Source organism: Ambystoma mexicanum, chromosome 2p (assembly GCF_040938575.1).
Source record: "Ambystoma mexicanum isolate Mex_15411 chromosome 2p, UKY_AmexF1_1, whole genome shotgun sequence".
NCBI classification, from domain to species: Eukaryota; Metazoa; Chordata; class Amphibia; order Caudata; family Ambystomatidae; genus Ambystoma; species Ambystoma mexicanum.
Genome location: NC_090923.1, coordinates 89,931,725 through 89,954,573, shown reverse-complemented (window position 1 = coordinate 89,954,573; position 22,849 = coordinate 89,931,725). Strand labels below are relative to the sequence as shown.

The 22,849-nt window shown below is 47.1% G+C and overlaps 1 protein-coding gene across 3 annotated transcripts in view; it reads left to right on the top strand.

The window, feature by feature from the left end:
• Positions 1-22,849, top strand: part of ARIH2 (ariadne RBR E3 ubiquitin protein ligase 2) — a 676,612-nt gene that overhangs the window by 158,261 nt on the left and 495,502 nt on the right. For all 3 annotated transcript variants that reach the window (XM_069643320.1, XM_069643318.1, XM_069643319.1), the window contains exon 5: positions 15,212-15,362. In XM_069643320.1, the coding sequence (XP_069499421.1) occupies positions 15,212-15,362 (151 nt within the window). The remainder of the gene's footprint in view (positions 1-15,211; positions 15,363-22,849) is intronic.

Sequence of the window (22,849 nt, the reverse complement as noted above, 5' to 3'; positions counted from 1 at the left end):
TTCTTATTAACCAGCACCTACTTGGTTCTGTCTCCTCCCAAGTACCGGTCTGAGGAAGAGGGGGACCATTGCCATTCAAAGACTGGGGATCTCTTTTTGTCCTCGGGACCTCCTTTCTGCCCCAGGTTGGTATAGGCCAGCCCCATGGGTCTCACAGGGGTCTTCCTTGCTTCTCCGACCTCATGATTACTATGCAATATTACAGGTACTGTCTTTTAGTTTCTCCTTTTTCTCTCCTGGGAGTTCTGTCTCCCCTATCTGGAGGGGGATTTGCATTTTTACACAAGACCCTTTCACCTTTTTCAACCCTAGTGGGTAGTCTCTGCTTGTGGCTTCCAGCCTGCACGGGCGTCTCGCCCCTGGAAGTCGTGCTTCAGCTCCGTGCTCTGGAATCCCTGACGGGTACAGTGGCTTTGGTGCGCTTTCTCCAGTTCGCCACTGGACGCCTGCTTCTCCCGGTGCCGTCTTGTTCCCCTCCAGCAGACCATGTAGAGAGACCCTGCCGCCCTGAAAGTGTCCCACTCCCTTCCGACATCTGGTCTCCAGTTGACTGCTTCCTCCAGCCCCCGGCTCCTCCAAGTAAGGTCTGACCCTTGGTTCCTCCAGTGAGGAAGTTTCTAGATTTCCACATCGATTCCTCACACACTGCTGATGCTCAAAGATTCTCCCCTCTTTGGGAGGCATGCTGGTCCACAGCCCCTTCTGCTTCAGCTCAGTATTCCTGCTCTTTGCTCCTCTGTGGAGGGCTTGACAGCACTTTCTGGTTTCCCTCCTGTATTTCTACTCTAGTTGGACCAATCGGAAGCCAGTAACCACTAGACTTTCTTGTAGTTCTAGAGGTGATCCTCATGCCTCCATGCTTCTCCCTCGTCAGTGGTTGTCGGCAGTATATCTTTCAACTCCTCCCTAATATTTTGAATCCTAAGCGCCCAGATTTCCCAGGGTTAGGTGTGCTCTACAAATATACTAAACTAAACGTCCTCGTCTCAGTATTTCTACCCTTGATCTCCCTTGGCTTGGTTATGCTCTTCATAGTCCGAGTATTTTCTAGGGAAATTAAAGGGTGACAATAACTTATGACCCTATTAGAAAAGGGGTTGCAGAAAGGGGTTCTATGGTCAGGTGATTGGCGGGGTTATCACGTTCTCCCGAAATGGTAGTCCATGGTCCCACCGGGGGCATCCCCTCCCATGAGATCCTACCAACCCCAGGGGATTTATGTGATGGTGGCCTCACCACCCTGGCCTCATGGGAAGGGGCTCCCTCTTTGGAGGCAGTGACGATACTCCAGGATTCATCCCAACACCTTTAGCCAAATCTGCAATAGGTCTGTTGGTTCCGATAGTCGGGTAAGTGAATGGGCCTACCTGCCCTCCTGTGTTTCGTCATATTATTGTAACTATATGACCTTCAGGTGGGTGTGGGGGGCGTGGGAATACGTTCACATGCTGGTTGTAAACTCCATCAGGTGGAATAGTTATGTGGCAATGACTGGTTAGGATGAGGTAATGGTTGGTTGATAAAGCAAACTTTAATATTCTGCCCTTTGAAAATGTTACATTTGATTTTTTATTCATATATTACATTAGTTTATTAAACTAATGCGCCTGAAAAGCCAGTACTGAAACTCAACCCCAAATATACTAATGCACAAACTGGAAACGGGAAACAGCAAAGCAATCGAAGTAGATCTGAGCAACAGGTGTCAACAAATGGAAGTCGGTGCAAATTGGAGCTTGAAAACATTCTGGAGGATAAAAATGAAATAAACCTAAATAGAGCCAACGTGATGAGACTGCTGCACAATGTACCTGCACTGCGAAATATCCAATCAGATGACATCGGAATCGTAGAATACAAAAACGAGTCAAGATCGGATTGGGTAATCTTGCACATGAGGTCAAAAACTGTAGCGAGACCATTACTCGATGCAAAACATGACCTATTCTTTGGCTTTAATTTAGCAATTGCAGAAGAGCAACAATCTTCTCTCAAGTGGACCAACGAAAAAGGCCCACATCACACGTCTAACACTGCTAAAAGGGAAGTCTTGAGGAAGCAACTCAAACAGTCGGGGTATGCAACTGACACAAATAGACAAAGAAGCAACGTATAGGATGATGCAGGGTCAAGATGCACGACCCAACTGTTAACATCATGGAATACCAGAGGTTTTGCCCATTTATTTCAAGAAGGAAAATCTCAAGACATTAAAAGTCTGTTCATCTGTCTGCAAGAAACTTGGCTCAGAAAGACGCCATCCTGTGACGGCTACACAATCTACTTAAATGAGGCCGGTAAAAATCAAACTGGCCGTGGCCGTCCTTTCTCTGGCTTACTCGCAATGATAAAAAATTCCTCAGGCTGGGAAGTGATTGGAATACAAAACCCTAACCTATTCGTACAAGCGATCACGCTTCGATCTTCAACGTACGACCATCTGGGAAATACACAAAAGCAACATCTTTTGTTATTAAACACCTACTGGAACCCAGCAATGATTTCAGATGCAGAATACTTGGCGTCTGTCACTGCGCAAATAGTTGTTATGCAACATTCGACGAGCCATTTATACTAGTCTGTGGTGATTTAAACTACACGTGGTTCGACAAAATAAACGAACGCAACTCAAATGACATACACGAGATCCCAACCGAAACTTCTGATCGTGGCACGAAATGAGCTTACGAACTAACAAAACGCAATTGCGTACTGCTGAATGGATGCACCAGAGGTGATATTCCTGCAGCCGCAACGTGGCATCGAGGCGATATAAATAAAACCCTAGACTACATCTGGGTGTCTGAGAACTTACATGCTTTAATCTCAGATTTACACGTGAAAAAATCCTCCATAAGTGACCACAATGTACTCATTCTATCTTGGCATACACATAACACAGGAAACTAGTTAAGTTATACCGCACAATTGGACATCAATAATACCCAAAACCGACTGCGAATAAACAGCAAGCAGATCGATATATTGACAATGGATTTCATTCATACATGTTCCATCAAGCGACATGTAGAATATGAATCTCTATTAAAACAGTTTACTAGTTCAAAGAAGAGGACGGTTGGAGATTACACCCATCCATTTAGTCCTGAAGTATGTGAAGCAAAAAAATCATTGGCGAAAGATTTGAAAAAATTGAAGGAAAGTGGCGACATTAATTTGTTACAGCAAATAGCCACAAGGCGTCAACAATACCGAAATTGGATAAAGTCCTTTAACATCATACAAGATCAGGAACAAGCTGAATTAATGTTGCGCTTATTAATTCAAAAAGACAGCTCAACTATATGGAAAATCATAAATAGTGGCCATCTAAAACAAATAAACTACCTAGCAAATGGCGTGAACGCTGCCACTTGGGTAAAACATAACTCGGTATTCAACACTGACTATGCCGATAGCCTTCCAAAGTCCACATTGGAAGAGTGCAACTGGGATGTCATTGAATCAGTTGGAAATAAAAAAAGCAATTCAAAATCTGAAATCATCACGAGCTACAGGCCCTGACGGGATCTCCAATGTCATGCTAAAAACGAATAAAGAAAATTGGGCACAATTCATCAGTCTTATTTGACCAATTTGCCCAAACATCAAAAATCCCTGATTCTTGGACTAAAGCGATCCCTGTCCCGGTGTTTAAAAGAGGAAATCGAGAAGACCCAGCTAACTATCGGCCCATAGCGCTGTTGGATACTATGGGGAAGATATTTGCCACATTCCTGCAAAGCAAAATCTCGAAATGGGCAGAATATAATATGATCTACGACGTGAGACAAACTGGGTTTACTAAAAAAAGTCGGTGTAGAACTCAATCTGCTGCTATTAAATCTGGCTAAACTAGATGCTTTAAAACACAAAAAAAGATTGTTTTTAGCTTTTATTGATCTAAAACAAGCCTTTGATAGCATCAACCGCAACCTCCTGTGACAAAAACTAAAAACGAGGGTTGCCCAAATGAGTTATCACAGCTGATGGCACTACACGCTAATACTAGCATTCGCGTGCGCCTAAATGCAGAAGGCGAATTATCAGATGAAATAAAAACTACAAAGGGTGTAAAACAGGGTTGCCCTGTTTAAACTTTTCATTGCCGACTTGCCTGAGGCACTTTCACAAACACAGTGGTTTCTTCCCAAAGTAAACGGATCTCGCGTAAGCCACATAATCTATGCAGATGACGTAGTGTTGCTCGATAGCACTGAAATAGGCCTACAAAGATCACTGTCAGCTCTACAGACCTACTAAATGGCTAATCACCTAATGATAAACGTGAAAAAATCTCAAGTGATGGCTTTTGGACAGAAAACTAAATAAAAAAAAAGTGAGTTTAAAGTGGAAAATAGACAATGAGATACTATCCAGAACAGATGCCATTCGATACCTGGGCGTCTCCTTTAATATCTCGATCAGAGAATGGAGTTGGACCAATGAAATCCACTCTCGTATGCGATGTTTGCCTTGCAAGGTCGAAAACTGCACATAAATTATGGAAAATTCTCACTTCAACCTGTAGTGACCTTTTACTTGCAAAAAGTGACACCAGCAGTATGTTTTGGCAGCGAAACAGGGTGGAACATCAGCGCAAATTTATGGACACAACTAGAGGGCTGCTTCTGGCGCAAAGCTCTCCATCTGCCGCAATGCGTCTCAATGGTGGCATTGAGGCACGAATTCGGTCTGGATTCCCTACATATCATAGTATTGTGGAAATCTATAGCACTTCTAAGGAAAATGAGAATATCGCCAGCATCAAAGGCATACTCTATTCTGGCCAATAAGAACCAGGACACATCTGCCGTATTAATAAACGGCTGGGAAGAGAAATTATTAGACATCTTGGAAGAAGCGAACATAAAAATGTCCTTGGTCATAAAGATACCGCAACTGGCAAAAGATAATTTCAAACAATGGAAGTGGATAAAAAATGCAAAAAAACGTGCCGCATTAACTTCAGCAATAGATTTAGGCCTGAGCGCGCAAAAAATGGGTGTACTGCCAAAGTATTTGGCTAGATTTCCATCAAATTACCACCGGAATCAGTTCTTGCGCCTACGTCTTAATCTTTATAATACAAAGGAGCGGCTGATGAGAATAAAAGACGCTACGACTATGAATGACAAATGTCGCTTCTGCCAGAAGGAGCTTGAATCAACTAAACATCTAATAATTGAGTGTTCGCAGATCACCGGCCAACGTTCCTTGCATCTAGAACGTTATGCCCCTAAAAACGGTAACATGGTTGAATGGTGGACCCATTTGATTATGGGAACAAATGTGCAGCTAACTTGTGGTGTAATTAACTTTATGGACATGATATTACCACAAACGTCGAAAATACTGGAACTCTCAGATAATACTACTAATAATACAACTACAGAACTGTAGATTATCCCACGTCCGCATAACTCCAGACGTGAAATGCATAATGATGTGGCACAGGGGATTGGGAATGGGAATGACAAAGTTTGTTTTCTTTTACAAAACAAGTCTATAAATAAATAAAAAATAAAAATAAAGACTGTTTTGCTAGTCGGTATCGCATCTGCCCGCAGGGTGAGTGAATTGCAAGCACTGTTTTGTAAACTTCCATATACGGTCTTCCATAAGGATAAGCTTATACTTAAAGTAAGACCTTAGTTTCTGCCAGAAATAGTCTTCCACACCCATTTGTCCCAAAAGATAGTTTTACCAACTTTCTATCCCCGTCCTCATCCTGGAAAGGAGGAGGAGAGGAGGTTACATAGACTGGACCCTAGGAGGGCTCTACGAATGTCAAACATTTGCCATGACGACCAATTATTTATCGGATATGCAGGTCAGAAATTGGGGTTAGCAATAACAAAACAGACTTTATCCAGATGGATTATTCTGGCTATCCAAGAATGCTATACATTGGCTGGTAAAGATACCCCGAAGGGTCTAACAGCTCACTCGAGCAGGGGCATGACGGCTATTTCCGCTCTTCAGAAAGGAATACAGATTTGTGCGGCCAATTCCAGCCAGCTGTTCTCAGATAGGCCTATCATTGTCTTCTTGCTTAAAAAGTGTGATGCAGGGCAAACCATTCTCCCTCAATGCTAGTTGCCTTCACTCCCCAAATTGGAGGAGCACTTGGCCCTTTCTGCCAACAAATATCGTTGGTCTGTTGAAAAACTAAACAGACCATCTATCTTCTGACCATTAACTTAGTTTAGGTAGTTTAGGCAGGCTCAGGCCCACTGCCCACTCCTCTGCCAAATGTGGTCTTGTGGGTATGTAGTCAAATGTCCTTGACAAAATTGGGTGATCTTGGTCCCACACATTTTTAAATTCAGTACACAAAACATATATGTCCGTGGTCAGCAGCCACTTATTCAGAAAATAAAAGCCACAAGTATTTTTCCAGTGCTTGCTACTACTGGTAGTTAAATCCACTTAATCAAACACTGCAGGTAGCATGTCTGGTAGTGATAATGCAGGTTTCCTGTCTGATTCTGAAATTCAGCATCTGGTACACCATTGCCAAACATTCTGATAATAAAGATGATGCAAACGCACCTCTTGACATCATATCTGGCAACTTCTACATTACCACAGGATTCAACATCATGAGACGTTGACCAAGTTGGAGATGACAACAATCGAAGCAGAAGCAGTGTTTTTAAAACTTCTAACCTTCTATTTAGTAGTATTTTTAAAAATGAATTAAATATCACTTAAACACAGAGCCTGTAATTGTGTCTGGGCATCCATAAGACTCTCAGTCAGTGTCTCAAAAGCACCATGTAGTGTTTGCCGGAGCCAATCGCTCCACTGTGCTTGTGTGTACTCACTGGCTGATGGCAGCGGTTTGCCACAACATGGAACCTACCAACTTTACAACTATTTGGGATCAGTAAACCAGGGCTTGTTCTGTATATCCCCATTAAAATGGTAGCCTGGATTTAGCAGTCCTATGAGATATCGCAACAAAAGCTGTGTTTACCCGGCAAGCATGGAAACAAGCTCGATATGTCTGTAGTTCAAATGTGATGACCACTCCTGATTGGAGGTGAGGCAAATTTTTGGATGTGCATTCCAATCTCCATGATCTGTATGGGAATAGGCTTATGAAATGCTGATGCTTACTCAGTCTGGTAGCAACAAACCTGCAAGACCCCCAGCTTACTCGTGTAAAATAGGGGAACCACACATGTGCACCCTTTTGTTACATTACAAGCCATTGGGTTGTTTGATTCTGCACTTTGGGCCTTATCAAAATGCCATTAAACAGAGTTGCCTTTTCTGTGTCCCTGGCTTTCCTGTTACTCGCCAGCAGAAGGTAGTGTCGGAGACGAATGCCTAGTACATAATTATCTTGTCTGCTCCTGCACCCCTCTGTCGCCGCCTGCACTCTTTGCATAGCTGCTGCAATCGCAATATCAGAAGTAGTTTCATTGACCTCCAACACATGGGTCATCTTTCCTCAGTCTGGAGATATTGTCTAGGATCCTTGCACCTGCCTCCTGGGATGGAACTTTCTGCATGCTCCTTTGGCATCGAAACATGTCTTGGACAGCTTCTTCACTTCATAACCGTTGCCTTGCCAACTGGCTTTGTCCCATAGTCTAACTTTGCGCACATAGGAAAGTGAAAACTTGCACAAACATGGCTTGTTGACTGACTAGAACCGGTCTCTAAATGTGCAGTTGCCACTAGGTATCGGGCAGTGGTTATTGACTCTTTATGAATATGGTGTGCTTTGTATGTAGATTGAGATAACAAGTGACTTTTTGTGTCTAGCTAGTAGCTTGAAATGTTTAGCCCCTGGCCTACAGGTTGGCTTCTCCTTTTCTCAAACTGCAAGATTTATTTTTCCTTGTTAACTTTTGGATTTTGACAAGTCATAAATACCCTACCCTTAAGGCACTGCAAACTGAACACAGGTACTGTTGTAAGCACTTAAGACTTTCTCAGAATTCTCCACCCCTTAAAGATAGAATCGCCTGTAATGTAATGCTAACTATTTTTGCTGAAGCAAGGTTTTCTTTAACCCCCATGTGTAAATGGGCAGTCACCAGAAACCTTTGACGTTGCATATAGCAGAAGCAAAGTGTCATGCTTTCAGACTCACCCAATCACGACCGGGTGATATGCAGGCGGCGGAGAGAAACATGGACCCCTCCCGCGATCACCTCTGCTCGATCGTTAGTGGGACGCTACACTCTGAGGCATCCCTGGCGTCGATTTCCATGCCTACAGTGGGGATTGCCTTGGAGACTGCAGGCGCGGAGGGGATCACCACTCCACACTGCGGTCCTCCGCTCGATGCGGATCGTCACGAAGAAGGGGTCATGTGACATGGTTTCCAGGAAACAGGCACCAAATGAACCAGTGGATCACGTGACCAGGAAATCGTCCCCGATTGGCCAACGAATCAGGAAGACTGCAATAAAAGGGGCTTGGCCTTTGCACACATTGCTTCTCAGCTGATCTCTCGGCGTTTAGCGATTTCCTGCGTTTTGAATTTCATGCTTATCGAATTTCTTGGATTTTGGACTTCGTTTTTCTTCTGGATTGCCCTCAAATTTTGGCGCTTGGATTTCTTCTGACCTGTATAACTGGATTATCTGAACTTTTAACTGTTTTCTTGGATTGTTTATGGATTGACCTTTGGATTTGGCGCTTGATAAACCTTCGGCTACCTTTTGTTTGAACTCTTGGAACTTTGTCAAGAACTGTGCACCTACAATCAAACCCTCTCCTCTCCCTTCAGATCCCGTGGTCCCGTTATCCCCTCTGCACTACTCATCTGACCCTTGGGGGAAAATTCACTTAGGTTCAAGTCACTCATCATTCACCTCCAGGGTAGGTCTTCCTTATTATTTGTTTATGCTTGTTGTGAATACCGTGTAGCCATTAGCTAACCTGGTATTTTCTTTGCAGCCACCCGGACCTGGAGTTTCCTGTTTACCCCCACCTGTGGCTCCAATAACCGGTCAGCGAGTACTTTGCCCCTCTCTGACTGGTGCTTGGGGACGGAGGTATACTAATCCACGTGGCCCTCAGGATTTGACACAAAGCCTCTGTTCAACCATGTTAATGTTAAAGGTATTTGTACCGCGCTCTGTCACGAACAGAATTGGTGCCCAGGCTCTCAAGTGAATATGCAAACAAGAAGGTGGGGGAGGCGGTGGTTAGTCGTGTGGAGAGGGAGTAGGAAAGTGTGAGGGTGTACTGTTGTCCTGTTGGCAGCTTTAGTTCGGTTTTCACTGTGCGCCGAGCTTTGGTGCGAATATCTGATCTATGTGAGACCTCGTGTGCAATTGCTGGGGTTTGTGTTGATTGCTTGTTGCAATGTGGTGAAGTGCGTGCGGATTGCTGTGTGAGAGGGTGGTTGTATGGATTTTTGGGTGAGATAGGTTTGCAGAGGTTTGAGCTTTTGGGTTAGTGGGCTATTTAGAAACCCCAGTTCCCTTCCGATCTATTCCTTGTCGGTGATCCATTACTGCCTGTGACTTTGCAGGCCAAGATATTGACATATCCTCCTTCTTCCATCCTGATCTCTCCCTGACCGTTCTGTCGTATGATTCTAGCTTTCTATCCTTCAGCATAAAAATCATTGGTGCTGAAGTAGGTCATTTAAACACGATTATGTGGGCGTTTCCCCTATTGATGTGTCAGATTACCAGGTACTGGACTGTGGTTCTGAAGTCCTCAGGTGCAAAGAAGACTTTTTTTTTCGGGAGGAAGGTTAACTGGTACCATCAGTTTGGGCCTTTTTGTTATCTGTTGTCCGAGAGTGTGCAGTCTAGAGTGGACCAGAGCGATTTAGCAGTCTGGGTCATGTGAGGTGGGAAGGCATGCGCATGCCATTTAGTCACCCATGAATAATATACTGCTTTGAAGCTTGTAGGGGAGGAGAGGTCCAAAAGACCCCCCTTGCCTACATCCCCACCCCAGGTGAGGGCCATGGCCCGTCGGGCGTCCCCTCCTTACCACCAGCGCCCAGGTGGTGGAGGGCTCACCTGCTGAAGACATTGCCCACACGTATTGAATTTAGCTAGGCCTCAGAAACCATTTTGTCTAATAAAGATGGTGTGAGCTCAGCGCACTGTAGCGCGGCCCCCACCCTCGGAGAGTTTCAGTTATCCCTGTTACCGCAGCACCCTGGTAGATCCGCTGTGAGCCCGTTCCCACGAACAAGACGGACATGAGCTAGCATAAGATACTAACATTGTAACATTTCACCTTCCGCAGTGTATCATTGCCCCTAGCATGACCCGGTCAGCAAGGCCTGGGCGATGGAGAGAACTGTAAAATGGTCATCGGATGACAGCAGAAAATTCCCGAATATTAATGCCAGGACTACTTGCAAAGTGTGCATTTCTCCACAAAGCTTCTTCTATTTAGGAAACCTGTAAAATATATAAACATGGTAGAATGCATGCTCACACGATAATAGCAATAAAGAACCCCCACCACTGCAGTTGGGTGCTAACAATTAAGAAGCCTTCCAGGGGACTGTTCATTATGTGCATTCATGAGAAGCTTACACCCCGTGGACCCGCACCATAACCGAACTAATGCTGCTAGAGTACAATGGAAGGCGAATGTACTCATACAGAGGGCCCATGTGAAGGACGCGCGCGAATACACGTGTCATGCGTATGTGTCTAAGCCCCTTTTGTGCTACTACCGCCATGTATGGTGGCGAGTCATTTTCTATGTGCTCCACCAACCTCGCTACTACCTCACTTACTGCAAAATGTATATGCATATAACTAAATGCTGTAATTGTTAAAACATAGTGTACGAATAAGGTGCTCAGACTGGCTGTATTTGAGAAACATTTAGCAAAGTTGAAATGTACGTCTTCGAGTGATTCAAATAAGTATTATAGAGTGTTCAAATGTTTGTGATGTTTTCACCTAAAGTCGGCAACATACGAGGAAGATACCTTTTGTGAATATGTGCAAGGCCATTCCCCCTCCCACCCTGCGAAGACTGCCAAACAAGGGAGCAGAGGCCCGCGCCGCGCTGCTCCACCTCCCCCAACCAGACTGGAGCCGCTTCAAAGATTTGTAGTCCCCTCTGCAGCACCCAAGGCCACGGCCCGCCACCTGCATTATTTACAGCACAGCAGTAAACCTCTGCCTGAATACACAAATCCAAAGGCGCCCCCTCGTAAACCCCACAACCCACCGGATCATCTTAGACTTATGGCCCTGTGCAATTAGGACACCCAATACTGTGGCAACACACAGCGGCACATTCATAACAACTTCTAACAAGACAGAAAGACATGTACCGCCCGTCCCATGCCCTGAAACTTAGCACCTCGACCTATGGCACCGGTCAACAGGACACTGGTAACCATGTCCTGACGTATTACCATCAGACCCCTCACAAGGTGCATTCCTCCTGTGTTGCATTAACCTGTAGAATAACCTATTGGAAGATTTACTAAAGAAGATAATATTGCAATGACTGAATGACTGCGGTGTGCATGGCATAGGGCAAATAAGTCAGGAAAAGACATTCATCTCTGACACTGGCCACAATGGCACAACAACACCGCCCGGATGAACTCAGCTGACCTGCCAGGCCCAGCCCAACCCACGAGGCTGACCAGTGACGTCCTCCAGCCAAGGCCAACCACATCGCAGCAGCACCTATAGCTAGTCATCGCCACCCAATCCCATTGAACTTGTGCCCCCTATGGTATGTAGGTTCTTATGACGTTGTTTGTAAATATATACGCCTGTCTTTGCTATTGTCAGACAGAGCGCTCTCAGAGTTTGCAGAGTTCTTTGCATGCCCTATCCTGATTGATAAACTCCCATTTACGCTCACCCGCACTCTGTCTTGGCTTTAGTCCCGACTTGGGAGAGTCCTTCATTGTCTCTCATTGCGGGGAGGATCGTGCTGGTTGGGGACGCTTGCCTTCAAGCTCAATCCTACTAAAGACTTGGTAGAGTCTCTCCCAGGGGTTATTCACCCAAGAACAGGTCATTGGGCTGTGTTCGTGCTGGTAGAGAGATTCCCAGACCCCCCTTTGTTTGCATACATTAACTTTGGGTTTCACCCTAAGTTAACAGGGCAATCCAGACGTGGACCCCTTGCTCACTGTCCTTAGAGAGGCAACAGTTTCACCTCACTGTTGATGCTCAACAAGGCTGAAACACGTGTATGGGGTTACTGATGGTACTCTTGTTCAGAGGAGAATTGCCTAGCATTTCGGCGCTGGACTGCCCCTGGGCAGGACAAAGGCTGATATGCGGGGACATTTATTCTCTGTGAAAAGGACAGTGAGCTAAAGACTTGGTAGAGTCTCTCCCAGGGGTTATTCACCCAAGAACAGGTCATTGGGCTGTGTTCGTGCTGGTAGAGAGATTCCCAGACCCCCCTTTGTTTGCAATCCTACAAAGATTGACTTAGTCCTACTTGGTCATCAATCTGTTATGTGCATATCCTTCAGGCCTGGAAGGAGACGAGGCAATTCTGGAGATTTAAGATGCCCTGGATAACACTGACTTTTAGGTGTTAATGAGTATTACCCATGTATTGATGCATAGAGATTTCAGAGTCCTCGAGAAGCGATGCCAGCTGCTCTGTGTGTATCCTTGACTGCACATCCACACTTAACCTTTAGTGAGTCGGGTAAAAGGACGCGAGGTCCTGTGGATTGCCCTTTCTGAAACTAAACTTATTAACTATGAAGCATTTTCTAACAATCATCCACCTATGGCTCCAATTGGGCGATTACTTCCCTTAATGTAAAACCTGGAAAGCTCATTTGTCACCTTAAGCCATCTTTAAATCCTTGTTGCGCCTCCAAATCCTTCCTGTAACCGATTTTAGTGACTTAGACGACTGGTGGATGTGAATTTCTTCACGTACCAGCCTTGACTTCTGGGTAATAACTCTAACTCCCTCCCCGCCTCCAGGCCCTGGTTTGTTTGATATCATGTATCCGCAATCAAATAGCAGGGGCAATCCTGGGCCTTGTGTGTGATTGAGTACTTACTTTGACTGGCACCAGACTCTTATTTGAAAAGGTATCAAACGTTGCTAAAATCACCTTTTGCTATGAACACATCAGATAGTTTACCGCTGGCTACTGGAACAGGGCCATTGTCCCCTGCAAAGGAATGGTTACATCTTCTAACATAGCTTGTCTTCAATTCTTTGGTCCATTAAAAAATCTTCAAAAGAAATAAATATGACCCTAGGGGTACAAACCCCATCCAGGAATGTATGGAGAACTGACTACAACCTTGAAAGTTAGCTTTCTGACGCACACTATTGGGGCTAGCGGACATCTACTAGGAATCTGCGCTATTGGCTGTTCCAGGCACTGCTTCTGGAACACCATCAAATCTAGTCAGATTTATGCAGATGTGCCCAAAATCTGCAACAATTGGCTGATGGACTGTGATATTATGCTATGCAAAGCCACATATTTCATGAGATGAGCTAGCTTCCTCTCCATGACAGAGGTGCTGGTGGTTAGGGCTGCTGTCTGAACAAACAGCCCACTCCCTCCAGCCCTCCACCTGCCAACCACTATTGACTGGATCCATGTCTCTGGGAAGCATCTACCCGTGTACAAAATATCAGACGCCCATCTCAGAGATGTATTACTCCTAAAGGGGTTGGGTTACTGCATGGGTTGCCTACCCTTTTGGCGTTTAAATATTGTAATATTATTTAACTGGGATAGCTAAACTTTAAAGACTCGAGAAATATCTGAATCGTAACATATTGGCCAAATTCCCCAGTCCCTTCCCCTCGCCCACACCCTTACTCACAGGCCCTTGTTTTGGCAATGTATGAATATTGTAAGCAGTTTAAAGTACAATTTCATTGTGGTTAATTTGATCTCTGGAGTGTATACAATATACATTTTTAGTTATGCTGTTTTGCAAGCCCCGTCCACCATGTATACTAAAAGATTACTCCACTGCCTCTTAAATTATGCACCGACTCCATAATTGTATCCTAAAATTTGATATAACAGGCAGCCTTTATTTATTTATTTTTTATCGCAGATTTATAAGGCGCCTATACACAGGAGTTCCAGGTGCCACAAGATGGGAGAAAAAGGGAGGGGGGGGTCACATGGAGGAAAAAAGACCATAATGGTCCTACTAGGCCTTGTCATTCGGAATGTGCAATTGCCAGCAGCAAGAGGAGCATGAGTGGGGTGGGGAAGGAGGGCTCAGCGATGGCCAACTGAGAAGGGGGGGGCGGGGAGTGTAAGTGCCAGGAGATGACGGGGAACACTGTCAAGTGCAGGGAGGGGGGTGGCCTGGACTTGGGAGGGGTGGCCTGGACTTGGGAGGGGCCCCAACCCTCAGGGAGGTGCCCCAACCCTCAGGGAGGTTGCAGTGCTGGGTAGCTAGGATGGGCGGGGGACAGAGGTAGACTGGACGTGTGGGCCTGGTGCCATGTAAGATTCATAAGGGACCAGGCCACCAGTCTCTGCAGACAAAGGGGGCATTAGCAAGGGAGCGCGAGAGGGAAGGAGGTAGAGAAAAGCAGGGTCTTGAGCTGCTTCTGGAACTTAAGGAGATCTAGCTCCAGTCTGAGAGGCAGGGAGGCTATACCAGAGGGAAGCTCCTGCCGAAGATGGAGATCTACCCCCTCCTACCCTCCCCTCACTCTCTGCTTGGAAAAACATCGGATCTGCAGAGAGTTGGAGCTAGACGACCGAAGAGCTCTAGCCGGGAGTTATTTGGGGGAGAGTTGGATGTAGCCGCCTCCAGGCCCCAGAATGCCTTGTGGATGATGCAGAGGGTCTTGAGTTTGATCCTTCACTATGAAGGCCTGCTTTTGTTAAAGTGCTGGGGATCCCAAGTCTTCAGAAATTGTTGTAAGTGCCTCAACAGAGCGCCATTGAAACACAGAAGAGCATACGCTGTTTCAATACAGCACAACCATTGAAACACAGAAGAGCATACGCTGTTTCAATACAGCACAACCATTGAAACACAGAAGAGCATACGCTGTTTCAATACAGCACAACCATTGAAACACAGAACAGCATACGCTGTTTCAATACAGCACAACCATCTACGCTGTCTGATTTGCACTTTTGCGTTCTGTTTAATTGTTGGGAATGGCAGATGTCTATTTAACAAGCGCTTAGTGGCTATATATTGCTACTGTAAATTTGATTTTTACCATACGTTCATAAACATTTGAGTTTTAACTATGATTTATTTTCCAGATTATGGTACATTCCTCCTCGCATCACTGCGCAGTGTGCATGCAGCTAGTCCGAAAGGAGAATTTGCTCTCTTTAACTTGCCAGCACCAGTTCTGCCGCAGCTGCTGGGAGCAGCACTGTACAGTACTCGTCAAAGATGGGGTTGGAGTCGGTAAGTTCTACTTTAGAATTGCTGTTTTTTATATTGTGATTAAAAGGAGGCTCTTTAAATAATCTAATAAAGTCTGAGAAAAAACAATGATCAAGATTATAAATGGAATCCACCAACATTGGCTTAATTCAGATTTCATGTTCTCTTCTTGCATAGCAGCATAAAAGCCTAATGGTCAATTGGAGCCGAATCCTTAATTTGCTTGTTTTTGTATGTGTAAAATACCAAGATTAACTTTTTTTTTATGGATGGCCAGTTTATTAAATATTTACATGTAATTTGACTTGAATACGCAGCTATTCAGAAATAGTTTGGTGTACATTGGAGACACCTAGAAGTTGTTTCTAGTGTTAAAAGTGGATTGTGACCAACACAAATATAGGTTACACTGTTTACTTAATGATTATGTATTTCATTATAGTGGTTTTGGGATTCTTCATCAGTAATAAGGTAGTGGGCTACCTTGATATGTTCAGTTATTTTCTGGCTACTCGTTTATACATATCAGTTCACTGCCTGCTTTCTTGTGAATAGCAGTGTTTTTCTTGTGCATTGGATGTGGTGTGTGGTGGTGATCTTCTTTGCTGTGAATCTGCACGCTGTTGGCCGATGAGTTTCCATTTGTGATCCTCTGTGATAGACTTTGCTTCTGTGGAAGTACTCCTGAGGGAGAGAGGGGTACATTTCTTAAAGAAATGTGAGGAGGATAGTGTAGGGCTTCATTGGTTTGGCTCCTAGTCTGATCCTCGATGTGAGATTGTCTCAAGGCCCCACTCCTCCCCATGTGTTTTGGCTCAAGTTTCTAGACTGTCCAGGTAACTGGTGATGGGAAAGGGAGGACTGTTGGTCGGCTGCCTCTACTGACCCTTTTAGGGTGTGTGCTTGTAATGGTGTTCTTTATTGGGTGACTGGTAAAAAGCCCTAGACTATGACCTGTTGTCACAGATGGCACTCTGTTAAGAGAGGCACAGGACACCCAGGAAGGGTTTAGGGTGGTTGTGCCGAAGTAAGGTGGACAGAATAAGTACACACACAGCTGAAAGTAATGAGAACGAAGAGTAGGCAAGTGTAGCAAGGAATAAGGTACAACAGAATGGATTCCCTCTAGGGGTGTATGCAGATATAGGAAAAGAGTATTCCACGGACCTTAGGAAAAAACTCTAGCCTTCTGCACAGTTTGCTATCACAGAGGCCCACGCTGTTTGCTCATGGCTTGGAACAACAGCTATGGGTGTCTATGGTAAAAACGAGACAAGGGAAGGGGCAGAGGTTGCCTGATGGAAACCAACAGACAAGCTCTGTACAAAAGGGTCTACAAACAGTACAAGAGAAGATACTTACAGACAAATCCAGGAAAAGGAAGTTGATATACAACTTTCCCTTTGTTTCCTTCTGCTAGTTTTCTAACAGGATTGGATAGCAGAGGACGGTATGGAACAAGGTTGAGTGCTCAGAGGAGCAGGAAAGCAATGAGCAAGCCCACAGGAGCAGGGCTGTAAGGTAGGGAGCCCAGAGGGAAAGGGTTTAGGGCAGCGGAGTAAAGCAGGCTGCACGGCACAGAGCCCAGAAGGGCCGGGCAGCAAGGAGTGAGCCCTGGGGGGGCAGGGCCGCTGACCGTAGAAGGCTGCAGAGTACTGTAGAGGGCTGCCAGGCTGAGAACCCAGCGGACAAAGGCTGTAGATAGCAAGTAGCAGAGCGTGATCGGCTGCAAGGTAGGAAGGCCCAAGTACAAGGGCTGTTGGCAGCAGAGAGAAGCGGGCTGCGCGGCAAGGAGCCAGAAGGACCGGCAGCAAGGAGTAAGCACAGAGGAGCAGGGCCGCTGAGGAGCAGAAGGCTGCAGAGGACTGTAAGCTGCAAGGTAGGGAGCCCAGAGGACAAGGGCTGTAGGCAGCCTGAGTAAGGGAGGCTGCAGAGCAGGGAGCCCAGAGGACAAGGACTGTAGGCAGCCAGAGTGAGGCAGGCTGCAGGGCAGGAGCCTGGAAGACCAGGGCGGAAGGTAGCAGCTGAGCGTGATCGGCTGCAAGGCAGAAACCCCGATGGGCAAAGGCGGAGGCTGGAAAGCAGCAGAGCGTGATCAGCTGCAATGTAGAGAGCCCGGCAGGGCACTGGATTCAAAGCCGGAGTAAGGAGGAGCCGCATTCAAGATCCGTAGCTCGAAGCAAAAAGGTGCAGGAAGGACTCTTAATGCAAGAGACTGAGCTCCTGCAGGCAGCAGCTTTTATACCGCCCAGCACAGAGGCAGGCTAATTGCTCGCACCTGGATCAGCACACCTGCATACAATCGGCCACCTCCCTCTCTGTTCCTGAGCTGGATACTATCGCCTAGACACTCACTCTGGGTCTGATTCTCAGGTGGGACAAGCAGCACTACTCTTCATTCTCACGCCTCACCACCAACTCTGGGTACTGCTTGATGGTCTATGCACAGCATGTGATTCTAAGCAGATTCACAAGCATCAGAAGAAATGCATTACTTACGGTAATAGCATTTCTGATGATTGTATCTGCTTAGATTCACATGCGCCCACCCTTCCTCCCCGCTCGGATGGAAGGAACATAGATATCTTACTACTTCTTCTCTCTCGCTTTGTACTCAGTTACTTTAGTCATAAGGATCCCTCACAGCAGAAAAAATACAATAGAAGGGACCTTGACGCGTGAGGGATTTTGGGTACACTACATGTTACACTAGGGATGGTGTTACAGGCACGCCCATGTCCACGTCCCCTTTCGATCCTCGAAAGACGAGATGTAATACTCTGCGATTACCACTAGATGTCAAACTATATGCACAGCATGTGAATCTAAGCAGATACAATCATCAGAAATGCTAATACGGTAAGTAATGCATGGCATTCGGGGCAATGTCATCTTCCCTCCAGTAGTCGGGCACTCCTTGTGAGAAAACGGCAAGTAGGACTGCTGCTTGTTAACCTTTGCCATGTATGGTTCAACCCCGATGCGTAAAGAAGCACCAAGCAGCGCGACATATCCACACGCAGAAGCACCAGCGCCCCCACAGTAGACAGGCTCCCCGCCGTATCACCTATCCCAGCTGGGGCACAAAGCAGGTTCACTCTCTTCTAGTAGGGAGTGGACAGCTCAGTTCCATGTAGGGGCCCCACCATCCACCAAGGAAGTCCTTGCATGCTCGGCCGGACGCCGCCTACTCGCAAGTGACGGCAAAGCCAAGAATCAAGAACTTGATACAACAGTGACCCACATGGCGCAGTGCTGCATTGACTGTGCCCCACGACCACAAATCGTTCATCAGCACCTACCACCAATCTCCAAGTGGGACAGTGTTGTCAGTCGTTGCACCACTCCTCTAGCGCAGCTTGGGATGCACACAAGGGGGCCTGGCAGTCCCCCACATCCTCGGGCCTCACACTAGCTGCTCCCAATTCACAGGTCGGAGAGGAGCCCCTGGTTCACCGCAGGCGGAACATCCTATACTAACCTTGATCACTGCCACAGGCTCGCAGGCCTCACCAATGTCGGGGGGTAAGGGCGGCGGAGCTGAACGCCACTCAACCACTGTCGGTCCTTGTGTCGAATCTGCTAGATAGTCACGTCCAGCGCGGTTACCAGCAGTCGCCTGTTCTCACCATCAGAAAACAGTGCCCCCACGCACCGTGGCGTGTTCCAGCGCTGCTCTTAGCAGCTTGCTCAGGCCGTTCTGCAGGCCGCGGTGCCCACATCTCGCTGATACAGATAGGTTGCCAAAACAGTCCTAAAATGCTCAGAGCCCCGTAGACTTTTAAGTGCCCCACCAAAAGTTGTCTGTGCCTTGGGTGTAAAGTTCAAACAGCCTCCTCTTCGCAGTGTTGGACCAAGGAACTCCGCTAGCTGCAGCTATCTTGGTGAAGCGCTTGCGAGTGCCCTCCCGCCCTCCCTGGTTTTATCCTCTATTACACCTTTTTGGCGTATATCTTATTGTTGCTGGGTTGCCCCTTGGGCACCACTTTTAATTTTGTTTGGCTTACCTTGTGTGAACTACAGTTCCCAAGGGTAGAACGGTTATTTGTATCCTCTCTACATTTTATTTGGTGAGACCATCACCCCTTTTCGCCCTATGTGGAGTGCTGTGGAGATACTGTGATCATTGATAGGGAGACAGGGGATACACTAACATTTCTGTTAGAGGCAAGTTAACCTAAATGGCTGGTGGCAGTCAACCTTTTTACTAATTTGGTGCAGCTTCACTGCAGGCTGTTTTCACAGCTGCGGGTAAAGGCACCCAAGGGTGCCCTGTTTACCAAAATGGCCCCTGTATTATTTTTTCGCCATTTTAGAGTTTCTTATCCTTTCTCGGCCCCCCCCCCCCCCCCCACCCCCCCCACCACTCTTCTGGGTGGGAAATTCCTTTGTGCGGGTTTTGTCTTTGGCAGGAGATCCTGGGCAATCCCGCCCAGGCTCCAGTGTCTGTAAAGGCAGGAAGCGAGGGAGGAGTCCAGAACTCTCCAGCTCTTTGTCTTCCTGTCTGCCTGCTCGGATCCAGTTCCAACTGGGAGGTTGGCTATCCTGAAAAGACTGCCGCCCCCTCAGGTTTGCATATTGCGTGCCTGTAGAAAGGTCTGATCTTGGAAGCTGAAGAGGTCGGCGACCACTGGAACCAAATCCGAAAGAGGAAGTTGAAGAAAAGCCATCTGAGACGATTCCCAGCAACCGGAGAGCCTGCTTTATATTACTGGAGCCTGCTGTTACCGTTCCTTCCAAGCGACCTGGGGGGAGTCTCAAACTAGACAATCCCGACCCAGAGCCTTGTGTGATCCACTAGACTCAAGAAGACCTGCATTTTGAGACATTCCACATAGTTTAGCGACCTTGCGGACTGAGATACCTCAATACCATGGGACCTCGAGCCATTGTGCAGCTCACTGTTTTATGAATACTGTATCGCGCTGAAACTTTGATGGCATCCTGCTGTATCTCCAGATACTTAATTCGAGTCCTAAATGTCTCCTCACCAGAGTGCTGGACCAGATTAGCAACAAGAATCCGACTGGCAATATTCTGTCTTCTCCTGACTCCTGAAAAAGGCTCCAAAACCACAGAACAGCATCCTGCCACAAAGAAACTCTTGCTTGGAGCCTTCCCCGTTGATCCCAGCAGGAAAATCCCTTCCAGTGTCCGGTCTTCAGCCTTCACAACAAGGAATTCATGGATTGGGTTTTTGGCTGCAGATCCTGATGATATCCTGCTGCAAACACTTAATCTGTGCTGAGGTACTGTGTTTCACGACCCTCACGACGGCTGGTGCTGGGAGCATTCCTTTTGGGGCTGAGAAGTCTTTTCCACGCTATGTGGCCAACAAGAACCTGTTCCGCCCTTGGCGTGCTCTGGCCCTGCTGCTTCAGACAGTCTCGCTTCCCCCTGGTTCGGCACTTCTTATCTATGTGGGGGTATGCCCCTCAAGATTGGCCTCTACCAACTCCAGTGCCTCCATGAAGGCATACTTTAAGGGCCTTTTTTAGAGAAATATATATCCAGTTCCTCCTGTAACTCCTTTGACCCCGGCTGTTCCTACACTGGTCCTGGTGGTGCCACCACCTCCACATCTACCTGCTGACCTCCACCATCCCTTCCTCCTCTGCCTCCGCTTTCCCTGATAGAAAAGACGTCGGGGGAGTGGGGGGGGCAAACCACACTTTAGGCCCTGAGACACCATGTGCAGGGGATCAGTCTTCTGTTCCCGCTTCACTGGACGAGGTCCAAGTGGACCAGGACATCGGTGAACAGTCCCGCTCTATTAGAGCTTTTCATGACAATGTACTGGATATGATGGCTTTACTTGATATTACTTTGCCGGAGGCCCCACTCCACAGGACGGGGTGCTTTCTGGAGCCTTCACTCTATCACCACAGGAGAACACCTGCCTGTTCCTCCAAAAGGACGTCTTGGCTGAGACCCATAAGGTCTGGGACAAACCCCCATACCGGGCTCCATCTCAACAAGAGGTTTGACGCTCGATACAAGCTTCACACCTCGTAAGATATAGCCTTGTCGGTTTGTCCGTTCCCTTCGTCAACAGTGGTGGAAGCAGCTACCCTCCAGTCCTGCCATCCTTTGAATCCTCCACTGCAGTGGCCCAAATCCTCTCTAAGGAGGACATTCCAAGAAAGTATTTTCCAATTCGGAGCTCCAACTTTATCAGGCTAACACCGAGCTCATCCTGGCAGCAGCCAATCTTAAGCTGTGGAGGGAGCTAGTATTCCTGCGGATAGGCTAAGTGTTGGCACAGGATTTGCTGAAGGCTGCCGCACACCACGTGGATACCTCTGATCGAGGCGTTCTGGTTGGGTTCGACATCTCCTGCCAAACGTGGCTCCAAGCGAAGAAGTTCTCAAAGGAAGTGCAGGTCAAAGTACTAGACCTTCCTTTTGATGGCAAGAGTTGTTCCATTCCTCCACAGATGAGGAACTCACAAAGACTAAGGCCAGTACCCAAACCGCCAAGTCTTTATTGGTCCTGGCGAAAGCTCCAGCTAAGGCTGAAAAAATATAGAGATCAGGGTCCCAAACTCTGTTCTTCTCTGGGTTCAGGGGATGTCAGGATCGATACGTCTGCCGATCTGAAGCTCCGGTTGGCGGGCCCCGCTGTAAACAATGGCAAGGTGGCCGGTTATTCTCTCTGCCAGCAGCCTCCTCTCCAGGGACAGGTAGTTTCCCTCCCGACAAGTCATCCAAATGATATATCTAGTTGGTTGCACGAGACTCCGGTGGGAGGACGAATCTCGTGTCATCTGGTGGCGTGGCAGACCATCACCCAAGATGGGTGGGTTTTGTCCATCGCTCTGATGGGATTCCGCTTGCCCTCCCCCTTCCCCACCATTCAACCCTCCCTTCCAGCAGACTGGGTCGTCTACCCTCAGAGCCGAGGTACAGAAAGTTCTAGACCGCAGAGCGGTGGAAACTGTTCCCCTCAGGGAGCAAGCGGAGGGCTATTACTCCAGTCTGTTCAGTGCCCAAACCCAACCAGGCTGGCCTGCGCACTATCCTTGATCTTTCCCAGTTCAATCTATCTTTGCTCCAAGTGAAATTCAAGATGATCACGCCCTGCCAAATAGGCGTCTTTTCGGAAGGGCGATTGGCTCAGTGTGGTGGACCTCCAGGAAGCATACATGCACATTCTGATTCGGAGCACGCATCGGAAATATCTGCGGTTCTTTGTGGGAGCGGAACACTTCCAGTTTCGAGTACTCCCTTTTGGTCTCAGCTCGGCACTGCATGTCGTCACGAAGTTGTTGGTTATCGCAGCATTCCTCCGACTGCAGCGCATTCATGTATATCCATACTTGGAAGATTGGCTCCTGCGCAGTCCTTGCCCACAGACGGCTACGAGCAATCTCCAGTCACTCCATCAGCTCCTGTTCCATCTTGGGCTGTCGGTCAACTGGTGGAAATCATCCATGATGGTCTCTCATCTTTCTGGGTTTCCGTTGGGACACTGTCAGTACCAGAGTGTTCTTAACGATGGACAGGATT